A 21110-nucleotide genomic window follows, 5' to 3' on the forward strand; every position below is an offset into this window, starting at 1 on the left:
ACGCAAATACTTATTGACAGAACGTTCTTATGGGGTATTAAGCGAAGTTTTTCATTGGTTTGACAACGTATTGGTATGGAGACGGCAGCAAGTTACCTTGGCTGAAGAGCTGTTGACACGTATTGATGTACTTGCAAGCTTGCTGAGAGCCTTAGGATTCATGCTGCATTTTAATTATTTAATACAAATCTCAGCGTGTTTTCATAATGACTTACTGTCTGAGAAAACTGAACAAATATTCAATGGATGTTGATAAGATTGCTGAGTTTTTTAAAATTCGGCAACTTGTTTTAAATGAACAGTAATGGAAAAACTGTGCACTTTATAAGGCGAGGCAACGTATCCTATGACTGTAATAACAGTGAGTGACCGATGGAGTCGGTCAGCTCATACAAATACATGGGACTAATAATTTTTAGGTATGTGAACTGGAAGGTTTATTCGTAGAAAATGCAGGTAGATAACTTCTGTTCATTGGTAGAATGCAATGTCTACAAAGGAGACTGCTTACAAAACAATTGTAAACCTAGTCTAGAATTTGTGTAGGAGCCATATCAAGTATATCTATCAGGGGGTATTGAACATATACAAATGACAGCACGAATGGTCACAGTTTGTTTGATGGATGGGAGAGTGGCAGTCTTGAAGAGAGAAATAAACTATCTCTAGGAGACCTGCTTACAAAACACCCAGGACTAGCTTTAAATGAAGAACCTAGGGATATACTACACCTCACATAAGGATTCCGATTACAGGTGTGGAGTAATTACAGCACCCACGGGGGTTCTGAATTTATCATTCTCCCTTTTCTCCATGTTGTTGTTGTTGTTGTTGTTGTGGTCTTCAGTCCTGAGACTGGTTTGATGCAGTTCTCCATGCTACTCTATCCTGTGCAAGCTTCTTCATCTCCCAGTACTTACTGCAACCTACATCCTTCTGAATCTGCTTAGTATATTCATCTCTTGGTCTCCCTCTACGATTTTACCCTCCGCGCTGCCATCCAATGCTAAGTTTGTGATTCCTTGATACCTCACAACATGTCCTACTAACCGGTCCCTTCTACTTGTCATTTTGTGCCACAAACTCCTCTTCTCCCCAATTCTATTCAATACCTACTCATTAGTTATGTGATCTATCCATCTAATCTTCAGCATTCTTCTGTAGCACCACATTTTGAAAGCTTCTATTCTCTTCTTGTCCAAACTATTTATCGTCCATGTTTCACTTCCAAACATGGCTACACTCCATACAAATACTTTCAGAAACGACTTCCTGACACTTAAACCTATACTCGATGTTAACAAATTTTTCTTCTTCAGAAACGCTTTCCTTGCCATTGTCAGTCTACATTTTATATCCTCTCTACTTCGACCATCATCAGTTATTTTACTCTCCAAATAGCAAAACACCTTTAAGTGTCTCATTTCCTAATCTAATTCCCTCAGCATCACCCGACTTAATTCGACTACATTCCATTATCCTCGTTTTGCTTTTGTTGATGTTCATCTTATATCCTCCTTTCAAGACACTGTCCATTCCGTTCAACTGCTCTTCCAAGTCCTTTGCTCTCTCTGACAGAATTACTATGTCATCGGAGAACCTCAGCTTTTTTATGTCTTCTCCATGGATTGTAATACCTACTCCGAATTTTTATTTTGTTTCCTTTACTGCTTGCTCAATATACAGATTCAATGAGATCGGGGAGAGGTTACAACCCTGTCTCACTCCCTTCCCAACCGCTGCTTCCCTTTCATGCCCCTCGACTCTTACAACTGCCATCTGGTTTCTGTACCAATTGTAAATAGCCTTTCGCTACCTGTGTTTTGACCCTGCCACCTTTAGAATTTGAAAGAGAGTATACATGTAAGAATCCTGGAGATACTAGAAGGTATCAGATAGATTATAATATAATGAAGACAGAGATTTTCTCCACATGATTACGAAATGGAACTGGAAGAGCCGTAATAACTGATACAATTAGAAGCACCGTCTGCTACGTAGACAGATGACCTTACGTGTCTCAGAACAGGTACGACAATGAACAATGGTGTTCCGGTAGTAAGACTTCGTAAACTTCATCGAAACGCTATAGTTTGCTGACAACGGAAACTACAGAGAGATGTTACGGAAGAGGATACTTCCAGTTGCAAGCAGATTAATTTACATTCGGATCAACGCTGTTTCATCAACAACAGGGGTGTAATTTTAAGAAACACAGTTAATGTTTTTTATAATATAAAGCAAAAAAAACATAAAGAATTAACGTCAAGAAGCTAGCCGAAGAAGCAAGAAAAGAGAGCGAATAGATGGACTGTGAGAGGAGATGGAAATCCTGCCCTCCCACCCCCAACCAGATCACCCCCCCCCCCCCACACACACACACACACACAAGCAGATGTGATGCAGGGGTGAGAGACTCGTATTTGTGAGGCTAGCAGTTCAAATCCACGTATGGCCATGCAGATTTAGTTTTATGCATCATTTTTCTAAATCACTTCAGGCAGATGACAGAATAGTTCTTTTGATAGGGTCCGGGCGATTTCCTTCCCTATACTTCGCCAATCGTAGTTTCTGCTCCGTCTCTAAATTACCTCATCTTCGACGGCACGTTAAGTCCTAGTCTTCGTTTCTCACAACGAGAACATGACAAAACAAAGCTTTTATTCTCAAATGACATCCTAGATATACCGGGTGCTCAAAAAGTCAGTACAAATTTGAAAATTGAATAAATCACGGAATAATGTAGATAGAGAGGTACAAATTGACACACATGCTTAGAATGAGATGGGGTTTTATTAGAACCAAAAAAATACAAAAGGTTAAAAATACGTCCGATAGATGGCGCTTCATCTGATCAGAATAGCAATAATTAGCATAACAAAGTAAGACAAAGCAAAGATGATGTTCTTTACAGGAAATGCTCAATATGTCCACCATCATTCCTGAACAATAGCTGTAGACGAGGAATAATGTTGTGAACAGCACTGCAAAGCATGTCCGGAGTTATGGTGAGGCATTGGCGTCGGATGTTGTCTTTCAGCATCCGTAGAGATGTCGGTCGATCACGATACACTTGCGACTTCAGGTAACCCCAAAGCCAATAATCGCACGGACTGAGGTCTGGGGACCTGGGAGGCCAAGCATGACGAAAGTGTTGGCTGAGCACACGATCATCACCAAACGACACGCGCAAGAAATCTTTCACGCTTCTAGCAATATGGGGTGGTTCTAATAAAACCCCACGTCATGGCAAGCATGTGTGTCAATTTTTACCTCTCTGTCTACATTATTCCGTAGTTTATTAACTTTTCAAATTTATACTGACTTTTTGATCACACGGTATGTAGGCTTTCATGCAGGTAAAGCAAATTACTAGCTTTTAGGAGGGTCCTGAAGATGGTTTCTATTGAGTATTCACTATTTTTTACTAGTTTTTTGTATTTTACCAACTATGGTTAGCCTTACACAGAAGCATAATTCGATGCTATCTAATAGCGTGTTGAGATCTTTGTGGCTAGTATTCAATCAACCAGAGTGCAAATGTAGGTCGAGGTGCCGCACCGCTTCGGTCAACCACCGGGCCATGCCAGCCGCAGAGCGGCTGTGAAGCAACACACGAGCCACTAGGCATGAAACTGACGAGTGAGCGTGTTGTTTCGTACTCCTACGTGAAGGTCATGAAATAAAACAAAAGTTTGATTCAAGTCTGAGAGTACTGTTGATATGTTATTGTTGAAAATTGATTTGGAGAGGTAGTGGTTGTGAAAAATACACGTTAAATTGCAACCAGCCACTGTTACTGATGATAGTGAGTCAACCAATGGCTCAGTTACTGCTTTCTAGCTGACAGGTCCCACGTCTAAAACTACATTTAGCTTGTGCTGAACATGCCATGTTGGTTGATTTTCGTTATGGCGGAAGTTCACTGCGGTGGTGGTTCTACATATAAAAAAAGGTTCTAACGAACAGAACTACTTTACTATAACTGGGCATAAGTTCGAATTAAAACTACATAGAAAATTTTCTGTGATAAAATGCGTTAGTTTTGCTTTACTTACATGGTTAATATTTTTGTATTTCGTAACATTTCGACTACTTTTCGAAATGTCCTTGCTTCTAAGTAATGGTGATCAAGATTCAACACTTTCTTAAACTCTGAAGATGCATACTGTTTAAATCTTCACACACATACCCATACGGATGTTTCTATACAATGATGGTAATTTACAAAAGCAAAATGTTGCTAAAGTATTTGTTGTCAGATAAGTTGCAATATTTGCATAAATGTTAGAACAGGAAGTACGGAATGCATAAATCTCTGAGTAAAAAGGGAGTGGGACTATTTATGAATATGAATCTAGGGCAGAGAGTGAATTGGTGAGAACAGTTCAGTTACAGGATATTCTCAGGCAGAAAACCAACGTAACAAGAATAACATATAGTTTATCAGTAGTCAGGGTATACATTTTGACGTCAGAAACAGACTATGAAGAGTTAGAGTATATGAATACATTGAATGGATAACTCGGTTTGGAAAACGAAAAAACGAGTAATAAGGGGCATAGGAACGCTGAAGGAGGGGCAGGAACTGAAGACGTCTTTTCGACAGGATGTGGGCTCCATTGTAGGATTAAGAGAGGAGGAAAAAGAACTAGAAGAACTTTGCAGTGGGGGAAGGCAAAAGAAAAAGAAAGATATACAAAAGAATATGCTATCAAAAAATGGTTCAAATGGCTCTGAGCACCATGGGACTTAAAACCTATGGTCATCAGTCCCCTAGAACTTAGAACTACTTAAACCTAACTAACCTAAGGACATCACACGACACCCGTTCATCACGAGTCAGAGAAAATCCCTGACTCCGCCGGGAATCGAACCCGGGAAATATGCTATCGGTAAGAGCAATAAGAATGAAGAACACCTCCTTGAGTTACGTCTAAATTTTAGCTAATCGGTAAGATTGCGAGAGCATGAGGTACCAATACGTTCCAAAACGCCGAGCATAGCAAAGGGTTTTTTCCGGGGCCTTGTTGGCGATAGAAATTTAGGGTGAAGTGTTTTGGCTATCCCTTGAGCTAGGGTCTATTTCTATCCGCAATAGGAGGATCGTATTACTGTAGCTATACTGCACTATAGAGCAAAGTTTGAATATTACACGCTCTTTCCAGCATAGATAAACAGTGCAAATTGGTTGATTCTTTTTTCATTAGATGTGGTATACGGTTCTGTGCTTTCTGGGGATTCTAGAGGCACCATTTAGTTCATGCGCGATTTATGAGAAAACTCGAAAAAAGCGATTTCCACCATATTTTTCACTATAATTTTCACCATCAACATATTGTTCAAATTTTAGCGGCATATTCTATTGGCATTCAGCTGAAACAGCCTTCTTCGCGTTTTCAAACATCTTTATCCGTTACCGAGAAACACCCCAATAACATGATATTTGGGTTACAAAATCGAGCCACGGATTCCAAGAAGGCTATTCACAGCAGTGTGCTATAATTTTTACGATCTATTCCGAAGATCCAGGTCTCGAACAATCTTGAAATTTTTTTGATATCTTTATCCATTCAGAGGTACGGAGGCTCAAATTTATCTTACTTGTACAAGAAAAATTGCTGTAAAGTGTTCCCGTTATCATCAGAATTCTAAGAATCTCTTGTTGTAGTACTGAAAAACATGAAAAATTTTTGTCGACATAAAATATGGTCTCGAGGTGTAAAATTAGCTTTACGATGTTTCAGGTTCACGTAAGTCCTGTGTAACTATCAAAATTTTTCTGGTCCATGTTCTTTTCGTATGAGCGACATGTCCGACTGTGGCAGGTAAGAGACGCGAACCATCGGAAAAAAATGCCCCTACTGGAGCAAAAAAAGAGGAATACGCCCCTGTTTAAAAGATTATGATTGAGGATTGGGGTCCTAATTGCCTCATTCTCACTTTCTCGGCAACTTTAAAAGTTTTCCGAAAAATTTTGGCACCCGAACGTATTCGCGCTTTTCTGTGCTGAGAGAGAAGGTGATAGTGGTTGCGGTAAGAGACGGAAAAGAAATACATACTGGAAGATAGTAGACAGTGGTTATGGTATAGGAAGAGCGAAAGAGACAATGACAATGGAAGAGAAAGAGAGTGACATAGTGGCCGTGGAACACAGTTGACAGAACCCTGGTAGGAAAAGTGTGGAGGAAACAGTGCCAATGGGATAGGAATAAAAAGGAGTAGGAAGGGGAACTGGGTGAGAGCCAGTGATAATGAGACGTTAGAGTCAATGATAACGAGGAAGAGCAATGTAGTGACAGTGAGAAGTCACAGCAATAATGGGAAGGAATGAATGAGGCAGTAGCAGTAAGAGAGAGCAAAGGGGAGACTGTGACAGAAAGAGGAGGCAGTAATAGTGGGACAGAACGAAGGGGACTGTGGCTGTGAGACAGGGGACAGTGACAGTGAGACAGACACAAAGAGGTAACTGCAATGAGTTTGGCTGTATGCATAAGAACGGACAAGTTGGAGGGGATAGGTATGAGTGACTTATGGCGATGGAATAGTGAAAGGAGCTTGTAGGAAAGAGAGGTGAATTGCATGTTAAAAACAGCAAGAATATGTTCGCATGTCAAAGTTTTTTGGGAAAATTTTTAAAGCTGCTGAGGAAGGTAGAATGAGCCAGCTCATATCCCACTTCAGGTCAGCGTTTTTTAAGCAGGGGAATATTCTCATTTTTGGTGCTACGATGGGAATATTTCTTAACTGTTTATTAATAAATACTTTTTTCAAATATTACAAGAAGACTCGGTTTACTTAGGAAACTCGTGGAGAACTGCATCATGACGAGACACAGATTCCGAAATCAGATACCCAGTAGCAGATATACACAATTTGTAATGCTAAAGAGTGGACGGAAATTTAAGAGAGTCTTCAGGAAGAATCAGTAAGTACTAATTCGGATAATGAACTACTGAGGAACGACGGTGTACTTCTCTGAGGCTGTAAATACTGCGATAATGGATGCCACCATATTCAGTTAAGCTGAAGAGAAATGGTCATCTCTAAAATAGGACAGTTAGATATAGGTGCAAGGAAGGAAATAACCAGAATTCTCGGGTGATCGACGAAAGACGGTAGTAAGAGGACCTGAAGGTTGCTGGTTCCGTCGAACCAACGCAATTTGATACTAGTTAAGGCGATGATTTCGTGTTCTGTATGTGCGAAGATCAGATCTGTAACCCACCACTTACATTTAGGTTTCGATGGTTTCCTTCGAAAAGAATATGACCAGTACTGCTTTCTGCCTTTGTCTAAACAGAGTCTGTGCTCCGACCTCAATAATCGTGTAATCTTGTATTCGACGGGGAGTTAAACTATACTTCCTTTCTTTCGACCTTGGGAAATTTTTCGTTACAACAGAATCACTGGGAATGGGAGGACAGATGTTGGTGTAGACACTGCACCAACGTCCCATATTTTATTCTGACATCTGTGTTCACTGTCCTTTAGAAGTCAAACGAAACTGCTCATCTATTTCTATATACGAAACACCCCATGCCCTTCTCGAGTAGTGAATGTATGCCGGCAATCGATTTTAATACTATCACCGTACGTAAGATAAGCATATTAATATGACTTCACAGTCCTGCTCATTACACGACTAAAGCTTTGGCTTAACAAATACGAAATATGAAGCAGGTAACTGTAAAGAAAAAGTAGCGATACAATTACCTATGGCTCAGTAATTCGGAAGAGCAGTAAGATTTTTATCTCTCGGTGCTGAAACACCTCTCTAAAATTGATTTGTAGAAGAATGTTAATGAATACATTTGTAGCCGGTAGCAGCTATTGTACATTGCAATCTAATAATCTGTGAAATCTCTCTTGACGACCAATATTCTGTAGATTAGAATCATTGAGCCTGTAAAAGCGAATATATGAGATATTGTCATTTATGTATCCTTTAGGGATAATCAGCCACCAAACAATTGTTAAAGTTCGTGGTGAACCTTCAGCTGTCCTTTATCTTGCACAATGCGATTCGCTACTAGTTTCGATCAAAGAATATTATCAAGCATAAGCCTAAAACTGATAAATCAAATCAATAAGACTACACTATTTACAGGCAAATAGAAGGCTAAATAATGTATTACCTACTGGCATGAACAGCTGGAAAGTTATACCATAATACAAGAAATTTGCTCTTTTAAGCCCACGACAGTAGTACAAAATTATTTACAATAATAGCTGTGCACATTAGATTCCATAAAGAAGCTAAGTTCACAACGACTACCATTCGCACACTGACTGGTGTAATCAGGAAACACATTGAAGGATATAGTCAAAAACCACAACATGTCAAAGATAAAAACTACAGCACATGCCAGCAATAGCAGTATCAACTGAACTGGAGATACACTTTAGTATTTGGTTACATGAGAACATCATACAATAAGGAGCTAAATAATGAAACTACAAATGTACAATTATAATATATACGTAAATGTCCCCAGAAACTTTCCTAATCCTAAATACATCATAACTGCAGAATCGAGAGCGGCTGAAAAACATAGAAAGCCGTTTATTGACATCAGATGAAGCCACATTGGCGAATTTTGTATCTTACAAAACGTAGTTAAATTACATCTACAGTGTGAATAATAGCCTCACAGAGTATCTTACACCAAATTATACTATGACAGTAACTGCATTCCTAATGAGCATATAGATAAAAATTTTATGGCACTTTTAATTCCACATACTCAAAGAAAAATGTGTGTGTGTGTGAAGAGGGGGGGTGGGACTTCTGTATGCAGCAGATTATTACATGTTTTCATTTAGTTATTTTTCCCTTCCTTCTTTCCTTATTTTTAATTTATTTTTGACTATTATTTATTTTTTATGTTTTGCAGTTTACATTCTTTCTTTATTAATTACAAAATACAGACATCCTCTAGGAATTGCCGCCCAAAATAAAATCTTACAGAAGAACTGGATATGAAGTAGAAAAACTAAAAATTGCATGCAACCTGTACTGTTCAGTGAGTTGCTGGTCAGATGTTTATCACTTATAAAATCAAAAAAATATATACCCTTACACATCTCGTGAAGATAGGTACCATAATCAGTATCGGTTATGTTTACAAAATACATCCTGAACTATTATTAAAAGGAATTCAGGAAAATGTTGCATTTAACATTTAAATATTTGTTACCAGGAAATAATCTACATTAAAAAAAGAAGTTAAACTCCAAAAAAATTGACAATCCAGTTTTGCTAAAAGAGTGTACAACAAGGCTAAGATGAGGACCAAATATATGCTTAGAACTTCTTCTCAATGATGGGGCTTAATAACAGAATCCCTAATCACCAAACATCTCTATAATCTCAGTAGAAACCCTTGCTTTCTGTTTTACTGAAGATTGTTTTGAATTTCCTGTAAGCTGAATCTGTTCTTCCTATAATAATTTCTTTTTCGATATCTTCGCATGTTTGCTCCAACCATTTCGTCTTAGCTTCCCTGCACTTCCTATTTATTTCATTTCTCAGCGACTTTTATTTCTTTACTTCTGAATTTCCCTGGACATTATTCTACTATCTTCTTTCACCGATCACCTGAAGTGTTTCTCCTCTTACCCCTGGTTTCTTCGCAGTTACCTTCTTTTTACTTATGTGTTTCTTCCAACTTTTATTATTGCCCTTCTTAGAGATGTCCATTACTCTTCAGCTGTTCTACCTACTGAGCCATTCTTTATTGCTGCATATATAGCATATTTGTACAGAAACCAGATGGCAGTTATAAGAGTCGAGGGACATGAAAGGGAAGCAGTGGTTGGGAAGGGAGTAAGACAGGGTTGTAGCCTCTCCCCGATGTTGTTCAATCTGTATATTGAGCAAGCAGTAAAGGAAACAAAAGAAAAATTCGGAGTAGGTATTAAAATTCATGGAGAAGAAATAAAAACTTTGAGGTTCGCCGATGACATTGTAATTCTGTCAGAGACAGCAAAGGACTTGGAAGAGCAGTTGAATGGAATGGACAGTGTCTTGAAAGGAGGATATAAGATGAACATCAACAAAAGCAAAACAAGGATAATGGAATGTAGTCTAATTAAGTCGGGTGATGCTGAGGGAATTAGATTAGGAAATGAGGCACTTAAAGTAGTAAAGGAGTTTTGCTATTTGGGGAGCAAAATAACTGATGATGGTCGAAGTAGAGAGGATATAAAATGTAGGCTGGCAATGGCAAGGAAAGCGTTTCTGAAGAAGAGAAATTTGTTAACATCCAGTATTGATTTAAGTGTCAGGAAGTCATTTCTGAAAGTATTCGTATGGAGTGTAGCCATGTATGGAAGTGAAACATGGACGATAAATAGTTTGGACAAGAAGAGAATAGAAGCTTTCGAAATGTGGTGCTACAGAAGAATGCTGAAGATTAGATGGGTAGATCACATAACTAATGAGGAAGTATTGAATAGAATTGGGGAGAAGAGAAGTTTGTGGCACAACTTGACAAGAAGAAGGGATCGGTTGATAGGAAATGTTCTGAGGCATCAAGGGAACACCAATTTAGTACTGGAGGGCAGCGTGGAGGGTAAAAATCGTAGAGGGAGACCAAGAGATGAATACACTAAGCAGATTCAGAAGGATGTAGGTTGCAGTAGGTACTGGGAGATGAAAAAGCTTGCACAGGATAGAGTAGCATGGAGAGCTGCATCAAACCAGTCTCAGGACTGAAGACCACAACAACAACAATATAGCATTAGAGAACTTCAAGCATATCTAGTCATCCCTCAGTACTTCCGTATCCCACTAGTTTTCGTATTGATTCTTCCTTACTAATCTCTTAAACGTCAGCCGACTCTTCGTCTCAACTAAATTTTGATCATAAGGACGAATATATTTTCCCCGTTTGTTTCTCGGCTGTCTGTCTGTCCGACTGTTAAAGCCACCTTTTCTCACGAATTACAATAGCAAATGCCAAAGCATAGAAAAAGTTTAAACTTAAACTTGAAATTAAAACTTTCTCGAAAGTCTTGGAATGCTCAGGACCTGTACCTTTTCAGTATCAATATCGATAACAGGCAAAAACTGTTGAAATAGTTGATTCCCGCAGTTTGTGAACTATCTACATATATAACCATGTTTATACGGAACCCTCAGAGTGGGAGTCGTACTCGAATTTGGCTTTTTTTTAAATAAATAGTCGTAGTAAAACGATTATGTATGTAGATCAGAGTTAAGTGTGAGAACGTGTGGTTGTGGCAGAACACTTTAATGACATACCTCCAGTGCCACGGTTCAACTCCATTGAAGTCATTCTCCAACACGACAATAGGAGCATCCCTTGGATTAAACTGCGGTGCTGCTAGAACAACTTTCACGATGACAGCAACCAGGAAAATCTAGAAAATATGGACAAAAGAAATGTTAACAGCTCGAGAAATACTAATTCTCCACCCCCGTCTCATTCATTCTCTCATCCTCCCACCCTGGATCCCTCCCTCCCTTTCTGTCTCTCTCTCTCTCTCTCTCTCTCTCTCTCTCTCTCTCTCTCTCTCTCTCTCTCACACACACACACACACACAAACAAACACACAGAACATACATATAAAATATACAAATACACCCAAGTACACTCATTCGCATACGTACATTCTCATTAACTCTCTGTTTCTCGAGACAACGACACAAATATGATAAATGGGTCACGTAGTGAAGGAGTGTTCCGGTTTTCTTTTATCGTTCAACTTTGACGGTCTAGTCAGTTACTAAGAGATATTGCCATTTTTTTAAATTTCTTTTATATGATTACTTTTCTGGTTTATGCCGGTAGGAAATGTAATCCTACACCGGAATGGTCGTCCGTAAATTTAAATGAGTCATTTATACTTGGAACGACACATTACGTGAGTATATAAGGCAATAATGAGGATTACTACGGCAAATCAGCAAGTAATATTAAGTTGGTGCATAAGTTCGTAGCGTTTTTCCTCAGGTTTAATAAAAAAACACATAACAGTGACTTTAATAATCAATAATATATTCTCCTTACTTACAACAGTCTGCCAACTCTGTGGTAACTTTTCAATTCTGCAACTGTAGAAACCAAGTGTCCTTGTGGCTAAGAACTCGTCGAGCAATGTTCGGAGCGTGTTTGGTAGAGAGCGTGTTTGATAGAGAGTAGGAAAGATGAAAATCTGAGGCGCTAGACCAGGTGAATAAGGTGGACGTGGAATGACTTTCCTAGACAACTCCTATATAGTGTTTTTGACAGTCCAACAGAATGTGGGCGAGCGCTATCATGGAATAGCATCACTTCACGCAGTCTGCCTGATCGTTATTCTTGGAATGCATCTACAAGACGTCACAGTTGTTCACTGTAAATGTCAACAGTCGTGGGTATACAGGGTTTTACAAAAAGGTACGGCCAAACTTTCAGGCAACATTCCTCACACACAAGTAAAGAAAAGATGTTATGTGGACATGTGTCCGGAATCACTTAATTTCCTTGTTGGAGCTCATTTTAGTTTCGTCAGTATGTACTGTACTTCCTCGATTCACCGCCAGTTGGCCCAATTGAACGAAGGTAATGTTGACTTCGGTGCTTGTGTTGACATGCGACTCATTGCTCTACAGTACTAGCATGAAACACATCAGTACTTAGCATCAACAGGTTAGTGTTCATCACGAACCTGGTTTTGCAGTCAGTGCAATGTTTACAAATGCGGAGTTGGCAGATTCCCATTTGATGTATGGATTAGCACGGGGCAATAGCCTTGGTGCGGTACGTTTGTATCGAGACAGATTTCCAGAACGAAGGTGTCCCGATAGGAAGACGTTCGAAGCAATTGATTGGCGTCTTAGGGAGCACGGAGCATTCCAGCCTATGACTCGCGACTGTGGAAGACCTAGAACGACGAGGACACCTGCAATGGACGAGGCAATTCTTCGTGCAGTTGACGATAACCCTAATGTCAGCGTCAGAGAAGTTGCTGCTGCACAAGGTAACGTTGACCACGTCACTGTATGGAAAATGCTACGGGAGAACCAGTTGTTTCCGTACCATGTACAGCGTGTGGAGGCACTATCAGCAGCTGATTGGCCTCCACGGGTACACTTCTGCGAATGGTTCATCCAACAATGTGTCAATCCTCATTTCAGTGCAAATGTTCTCTTTACGGATGAGGCTTCATTCCAACGTGATCAAATTGTAAATTTTCACAATCAACATGTGTGGGCTGGCGAGAATCCGCACGCAATTGTGCAATCACTTCATCAACACAGATTTTCTATGAACGTTTGGGCAGGCATTGTTTGTGATGTCCTGATTGGGCCCCATGTTCTTTCACCTACGCTCAATGGAGCACGTTATCATGATTTCATACGGGATGCTCTACCTGTGCTGCTAGAACATGTGCCTTTACAAGTACGACACAACATGTGGTTCATGCACGATGGAGCTCCTGCACATTTCAGTCGAAGTGTTCGTATGCTTCTCAACAACATATTCGGTGACCTATGGGTTGGTAGAGGCGGACCAATTCCATGGCCTCCACGCTCTCCTGACCTCAACCCTCTTGACTGTCATTTATGGGGGCATTTGAAAGCTCTTGTCTACGCAACCCCGGTACCAAATGTAGAGACTCTTTGTGCTCGTATTGTGGACGGCTGTGATACAATACGCCATTCTCCAGGGCTGCATCAGCGCATCAGGAATTCCATGCGGCGGAGGGTGGATGCATGTACCCTCGCTAACAGACATTTTGAACATTTCCTGTAACAAAGTGTTTGAAGTCACGCTGGTACGTTCTGCTGCTGTGGTTTCCATTCCATGATTAATGTGATTGAAGAGAAGTAATAAAATGAGCTCTAACATGGAAAGTAAGCGTTTCCGGACACATGTCCACATAACATTTTCTTTCTTTGTGTGTGAGGAATGTTTCCTGAAAGTTTGGCAATACCTTTTTGTAACACCCTGTATTTCGGGAAAGTAATTCTTAATACACCATACTGTCGCTGTTCCAGTACCGCTGTATCTTTTGTGGATGGGCATGAGTTGCTGTTTTATTGGGTCTCTATCATTCCTTTCTTCTCCTTATGATCGCATGAAGGCGCCAGTTCTCGTCATCAGTAACGGTACAGGTAGGAATGGTCGGTGTTGTTCACGAGCCAACTGATGACGAGCAAGCAGAGGTGAACATATGGCCTCCCGCTGGCTTTTGTCATTTTGGCTGAGCCGGCGATATCCTTACACACTATTTGTGAACCTTTACTACTGCATGAAAATGTCGCACGATTCTGGAATGATCGCAATTCGGCACATTTGGGCAGTTCTAGAATATACTGACGTGTATCATTGTAGATTAATGCGTTCAAACGATCTTCATCAAACCCGAAGCTCTTCTTGGACATGGAAACCCCTAATGTCAAAACGATCCTCCGTAAAACGAGTAAAGTATTTTCTTGCCGAGCTCTGGTCAGTGGCATTATCCTCATACACGGGGAATAGTTCCTTGCTCTCTCCGCTGCTGTCACCCCTCTATTGATCTCAAATAGGAGAATATATCGGAAATGTTCTACTTAGCACTTTATTTTATAGCGGCCAATGCTCCATTCACTATCTTCAAACGACAAAATTAATGTAAGTAAAAAAATGACAATCTCTGAACAAACCCATAGTGACCGGAATACCGACATGCAAACATAAACGACACGACGTTATGCATCACTCCAATATACAAATTTATTTATTTCTTAACTGGGAGATAAATTATTCTTCATTGCAAGTATCATGGCAATGAAACGTTCACATATCATTGAATCGTTGATGCAAATTCAACGCACTAATCTATAATCTTCACCTCTTTTCCATCTGACACTTTTTTATTGGAAGTAAAGCATTTTATTACTACCTACTAGCTAATTCCGTCTTCCTGAGCGTTACAAGTTGTACCATGCTGAATATGATATCCAGGTTACAGAATTTCATGATACACACAGCAATGTGAAAATAAAAACGCGTGGAAGTTCAAAATGTTTAAATGTGTATGAAATCTCATGGAACTTAACTGCTAAGGTCATCAGTCCCTAAGCTTACACACCATTTAACCTAAATTATACTAAGGACAAACACACACACCCATGTCCGACGAAGGACTCGAACCTCCGCCGGGACCAGCCGGACAGTCCACGACTGCAGCGCCTTAAACCGCTCATCTAGTCCCGCGCGGCAAACGCGTGAAAGCTTCCTTAATGAAAATTCAGCAGTGTCATGGTAGACAAGGTCACAACTAACACATACGTGAAGTCCTAGGTGTAGAATGAAAGAAGTGCATTTTATCAGAGTGTCAGCATGGAAACTGTATAGGTCTCACCTCGGGGCCCATTGTCTCCCTACGTGCGTATGTTTAAATGTGAGATGTGAAAATTATTCTGTCCTGAGACTATCTTACATGCAAGTGGAACATTTCTGGAGATGTTTTCTTTATCAAAACCTTGTCTACGAAGTCACCTCTACAACTTCTACAAGCCTGTAGTAGAATTGTGAAATACCCTGTACATGAAATTTTATACATATGTTGGTTATGCCGTACTGCTCAGTGGAAAATTCTCACTTCTTCACAATTCCAGTACCGCTTCCGAGTGGGCTGGTGGATGAGACACTAAATTCGTATTGACAGACAGGGTTAAATTTTCTTCTGGTCTTGTTAACGTACATTTTCCTTGGTCACGATGAATCGTCCTTCCAATTTCATTTTTCTTCCTTGTATTTACCGAGATTTTCTCAGCCTTTATTTACTCGTCTGCGAGGGGAAGCTGAGCCGAAACCTCGTTTGAAGCCATTGGAGATCTTGCGTCTGGTACTGCATGTTAATTGAAAGCGTTAGGTCTCGAACATGAAGGCGATGAACCTCTTCCGCTCTCGCAGCCGGCAAACAATTTGTCCAAAGGGAAAGCAGATATGGGGTTATTCGATATACAAGAAGAAAACAAAAGAACCTGTGGTTACTCATGATACGAGAGTTTTAGTGCATTTCGCCATATCGCTACAAGAGCCATGCGCCAAGTGATAGATATCTCTAAGAAAGCCACATTTAGGAACTGGCTTTCTGTGATCATCCTGTCACATCAGAAGTAGTCTTCTGACAGCAATCAACACTCGATTCCATTACTCTCTCAATTATAGCTATTCATGGATGTGCTGGTAGGGAAAATCGGTCTCGTGTCAGCAAGTGTGGCGACAGGTGACTCTCTGTTCGAGTTCTTGCAAACCAATTTTCCTCTTTGTTCCCACTCCTCCAGGCGACAGAATTACAGAAAACATTTGAAGAAAAATCTACAAACTCGAGTTACGAAAAGCGACATTAATTATCAAAAATGTGGTACCCCAAACCTCGTCAAACTTCTGTCCAGTGACACGTTAGTCAGTGAATGAGACCTCAATCGACCGACATGTAAATGGCGTGTAGGATGATAAATCCAAAAAGTTTAGTGATGTAGATGAGAACATTTCAGTGGGTGTAGAAGCTATCTGAAACTGAAGAATGCCCGATGACATTAGCAATTTGTGAAAAAGTAACTGATGTAGAGTAACGTAGATCACTAAGCTTCCCTTGGATCAGTTGTGCGATGTATGACGTAACATGTTACTACGATACATGGTCGAAATATAGCTGAATGCTGACCATTTACAGATGAATTTATACACTAATAGCAATACTTAACTTAGATTCATATTGATACTCAACATCACAAGAAAGCAGGATTATGCAATACTTGATATGGGAAATAAAAATTTATCGAATGAAATTAAATTTGTAATAAAAACATAAAACAAGAGAAGTAAGAATAGCATTATAATTCACCAAGAAGTTAAACAAGTTTTGCCGTCTTTCCACAATTTTATTCAGTTTACTTTTAAACGACATAATACAAAGTGGAAAGAGAAAACGTAAAATAAAAAAGGAATAAAACTAGATGAGGACCATCACATAAAAAAAGTAATCTACCAGCTGTCTATAATTAAAGAATTCCAGCATGGGTTGTAATTATCGTATGCCGGTGAAACGTGGTAGATATCCTAATACGCTGATGCGCAACCGATTTACTCTGGAAAAAAATAGTTCCAATTTTGGGCCCCAGGTAGAAATCTGGCGCTGTGAATAAATGAAAGACATATAGAAATGTTTCCAAACGTAATGAATTAGGAACGGGTAGTGGGCAGAGGAGGTCAAACAAGTGAGAATGTCATAATATTGATTTTGCTGTTAATCGCCGCCTACACAGGTTGTTCAGTACGAGCACCGGAGTCGACGACGAGATTCTACACCCGTAAAACGACATGATCAGCAGTTTTTTGGAGCACTTCTCTGAACAGCATTTTCCTGTATATTATTCTTCAGACGATGTAGGTACGGAACTTGTCCCAGGTAAACGCATTCTCCTAGATATCCTCAGAGTTAAAAGTCACATGGATTCAGATCAGGTGATTCTTGCAGGTCATACATCGGGAAGATCTCTGGAGATAACACGTTCGTGGGCCAACTACATACGGTGTTGTCCTATCTTTTACGAGAACAGTGGTTTCCACACAGTTGCGCAGTTCCAGAGCAGGGATCACACCCTGTGCAAGAAAGTCTCGATAACGTGCATACGTCACGTTACACCTAACAGGCCTTCGCTTCGAATACCCGAGCGCGCTTCCCAGACAGGCCCAGATTTCCATGTGTCGCCGTGTTGTCTACAGTCTATACCCGTACACGTACTGTGAATCCTGTGAGGGGAGACACGTATGATTAAAGCTGCGGCCTTATGTTTAGGCATGAAGTACCATATTATAGTACCTGTGTTGTTTCCATGTAGACATACTGTGCAAAGTCCATCAGACACGCATGCATGCATGCATGTCTGAAGGACATTGCAGAGTCCATCGAAGCAACACAGACCCTGAAATATGGTAGAAGTGTTCACAACAATACTGGACACAAGAGTAGTCAGACTTTCCGGTTCTCCGACGAACGTTGCTAGAAGGCACCCGTCATCGTCATATGGGACCAGCAACTCACTCCTTCGCAAGTCGCCCTTACTATCGCGACCTATATCGATACAGGGAATTCTTGACCTTGCTTTAGTCGTTACATTCTCCAGGTCTCACACCCATTGGAGACATCTGGTCGCGGGTTGGTCAGGGGCTGCAGACAAGCTAGGCACGAAGCCAGTCTTCATGTGCTACGGTTGAGTGGAAGCAGCAAGTCTGTCATCTCACCTGATTTCGAATCGAGTTCCTTCCAGTTTAGATCCTTTACTGCTGGAGGTAATAACTATCTGTGCTACGTTTTTGATCCTGTATATCTACAAATCACCTAGAAATTTAATAATGTATTCCCCTTAGTGCACTGTACACACACACAATAAGTAATATTTCGACATTTGCCATCGTTCCTTGTTCTTCAGACAGCTAGTTGTGTAGCTATTTTCCACTTATGATAATGACACTGATAATAATAACTGCTTGTTGGCTGTTAGACCTACATCGAGGGTGTCCCTAGTAGGCACTTATGGGAATGAATTCCAGAAATGTATAGTACTCAAACAGTCAAACACATGTCGAACAAAAGGTAGATAGGGGAAGGAAAACCCCGACAGGTAACGCTTGATGATCGGCAACTTCAAGGGTGGAGGAATGTAACAGATTCAAAGGCGAAGACGCTATATCCATTACAGTCAGTAGTCAGAAAGATCTGTTTCCTTATGCTAAAATCAGCCCATGTTTCACCTAGTAAAAGGTAAAAAGTACATACCGATTAAAAAAAATATTGTTAGAAAAATATCTACGAAAATGCATGCTGCATAGGACCGGCAGAGCAAACTGGACCTGCCACTCACTGGCACAACATACTAGCCATCGGTGTTGGGCAGGCATTGAGAGCAGCCTCCCGTCAGTCACAGACAAGACTGCGCATCGTTTGCAGCTCGTACTATCTATAGTACTAGCGCTGTAGCTAGATCACAGTCAATCAAAATGCCAGTGCACATGAAACTGATCGGACATACACTATCTAATCACAAATGCCGCGACATCCCTATTTATAGCGTATTTGTCCACTAGATATGCCCAGAGAGGAATCCGCCGTCATAAAATGAGGGAGTGGGAGTGGAGTACTGTCTTGTCTGTACAGGAACAGTAACCAGAATAAGTCGAACAGGAGACCTCAGTTACTTCGAACTTGGGCTATTCATTGTATGTCACGCCTGTAAAGCTGGACAAGGTGTTCCTGACGTCGAGAATTGTAGAGTTGGTTGTAAAAAAATTACATAAAGTCAGTGGAAAGGCTCACCCCTGATTTCCAAAACGCTACGAGCAGTCCATCTGGCACAATGCTTCCGCATAGGGATTTAAAAAAGTGGAATAGAGTGCTCGAGCAGATTTTCAAACGGTCCCGGAAATCTGTAGTCAGTGCTATGTGAACGTGAGGTGGTGCGAAGAACGACGCCACTGGATAGTGAATGAGTGGAAACAAGTGATCTGGAGAGATGAATCACGCTACATCCTGCGGCAGTCCGATAGAAGCATTTGTATTTTGCGAATGTATGGTGAATGTTACCTGCCATTATGTGTACTGCTAACAGAGAAGTACAGACGAGTTTGGGTAACCCGATGGAGGCTTTCTCGTCGTTAGGGTGTGGTTTCCTTGTTGCGCTTTGACAACGCTAAGTGCTGAAGAACATCAACACTTCTTACAGTATTGTGTATCGCCTGCACGAGAGAAATAGTTCGAATACAATGATTATTTTTGTCGTTATCACAATGCTTCCTGCCAAAAAGTAGTATCTGTGTGCCAAAGGTCGTGCACAGTAATGTTCCTCAAATGGAATGGTCTGCAAGAGTCCCGACCTGAGCGAATTATGACTTAGATTTCACTCGAAACAGCAACGTCCACCATCTTTACTTCTCTGGTTTCGACACTTCAGGAATTATGGCCTGACATACTTCCACAGACACTGAAACACACCGTTAAAAGTGTCCCGATAGGATTTGAAGCCGTCTTGAAGGCGAAAGGCTCACACACAATATCAATTTCTAGTAATAGGTGTCCGAACACTTTCGATCAGACTGTGTATGAACTCATTAATTATTCGCCGCTCCTATTCAGAGACCGAGTCATATGAAAAATATTCTAGAGCAGAGCTATATGTACAGACCAGAAAAACCAGTTATCCGCAATACAGAGATTTGTTCCAGCACCGGAGAGCTTTACTACATAGGGTCATTTTTGAAGTTGCATGACGTTGCTTTCATTCGTCCTTTGAAACTACTTACGTGGCCAATTACGGAGGCACGTACAATTTGACGTAAACACCGACCCACTGTACTTCTTGACGCTTTTCATAGTAAAAAAAAATAATTCCCGGAGGTGAAAAAAGCGACAAGGGGTAAAAAAATCCTAGGCTTTGCAGAAATTAGAATCCTGAGGATTGGCAGTCTGACATTAACCCGCCTGGCCACTGAGCATTCATTGAAATCAACGCAACTAACAGTGGTTGCATATTAATGACATAGTTTTGTAGCGAATGGTCTGGTACCAATAATAACTATTTTTCATAAACATCGTTAAGTGCAACCCATAATCTGCAGATAACCTAAATTCAGAACATCAACAAATATAGGTATGTGTCAGACGACGTAAAAGCCATGTAGGAATTTATATATGTCTACGTTGTCCCAGTATAAATTTCAAGAGAGGAATTTTCTCAAAACAAACTGTGAAGAGTCTACAGGAACCTTATCTGCTCCTTTCACTGTAATGGCGACTGCAGATCACACTTGTGCAGAACACCTGCAGAACAGTACGGGGGTTCTCGGTTAACACTCAGGATACACTCAGGAAAGTAGTTGTCTGTTACTAAATAAGCCACCAAAGGTTTTGAAAGTAGTATAGTCCATGAATGTCTACGCTAAATTAAATTCTGATCAATTGTTGAAAACGAGTTTCTGATGGGAATATATTGTTCACACTACGATGAGATGACAGAATATGATCCAGCGTGAATACAGGATATTACCCTCACTACAAATTTCTTGCAACGAAATGTAGGTTATTACACAATACAATTCCACAGGACA

At 40.4% G+C, this 21110-nt stretch overlaps 1 protein-coding gene across 1 annotated transcript in view; it reads right to left on the reverse strand.

Annotated features, from left to right (window-relative positions):
* LOC126418482 (flexible cuticle protein 12-like) overlaps positions 1 to 21110 on the reverse strand; it is a 30156-nt gene that overhangs the window by 8187 nt on the left and 859 nt on the right. Inside the window, exon 2 of the mRNA XM_050085259.1 lies at positions 11270 to 11388. Within this exon, the coding sequence (XP_049941216.1) occupies positions 11270 to 11388 (119 nt within the window). The remainder of the gene's footprint in view (positions 1 to 11269; positions 11389 to 21110) is intronic.

Source organism: Schistocerca serialis, chromosome 9 (assembly GCF_023864345.2).
Source record: "Schistocerca serialis cubense isolate TAMUIC-IGC-003099 chromosome 9, iqSchSeri2.2, whole genome shotgun sequence".
Lineage (NCBI taxonomy): Eukaryota > Metazoa > Arthropoda > Insecta > Orthoptera > Acrididae > Schistocerca > Schistocerca serialis.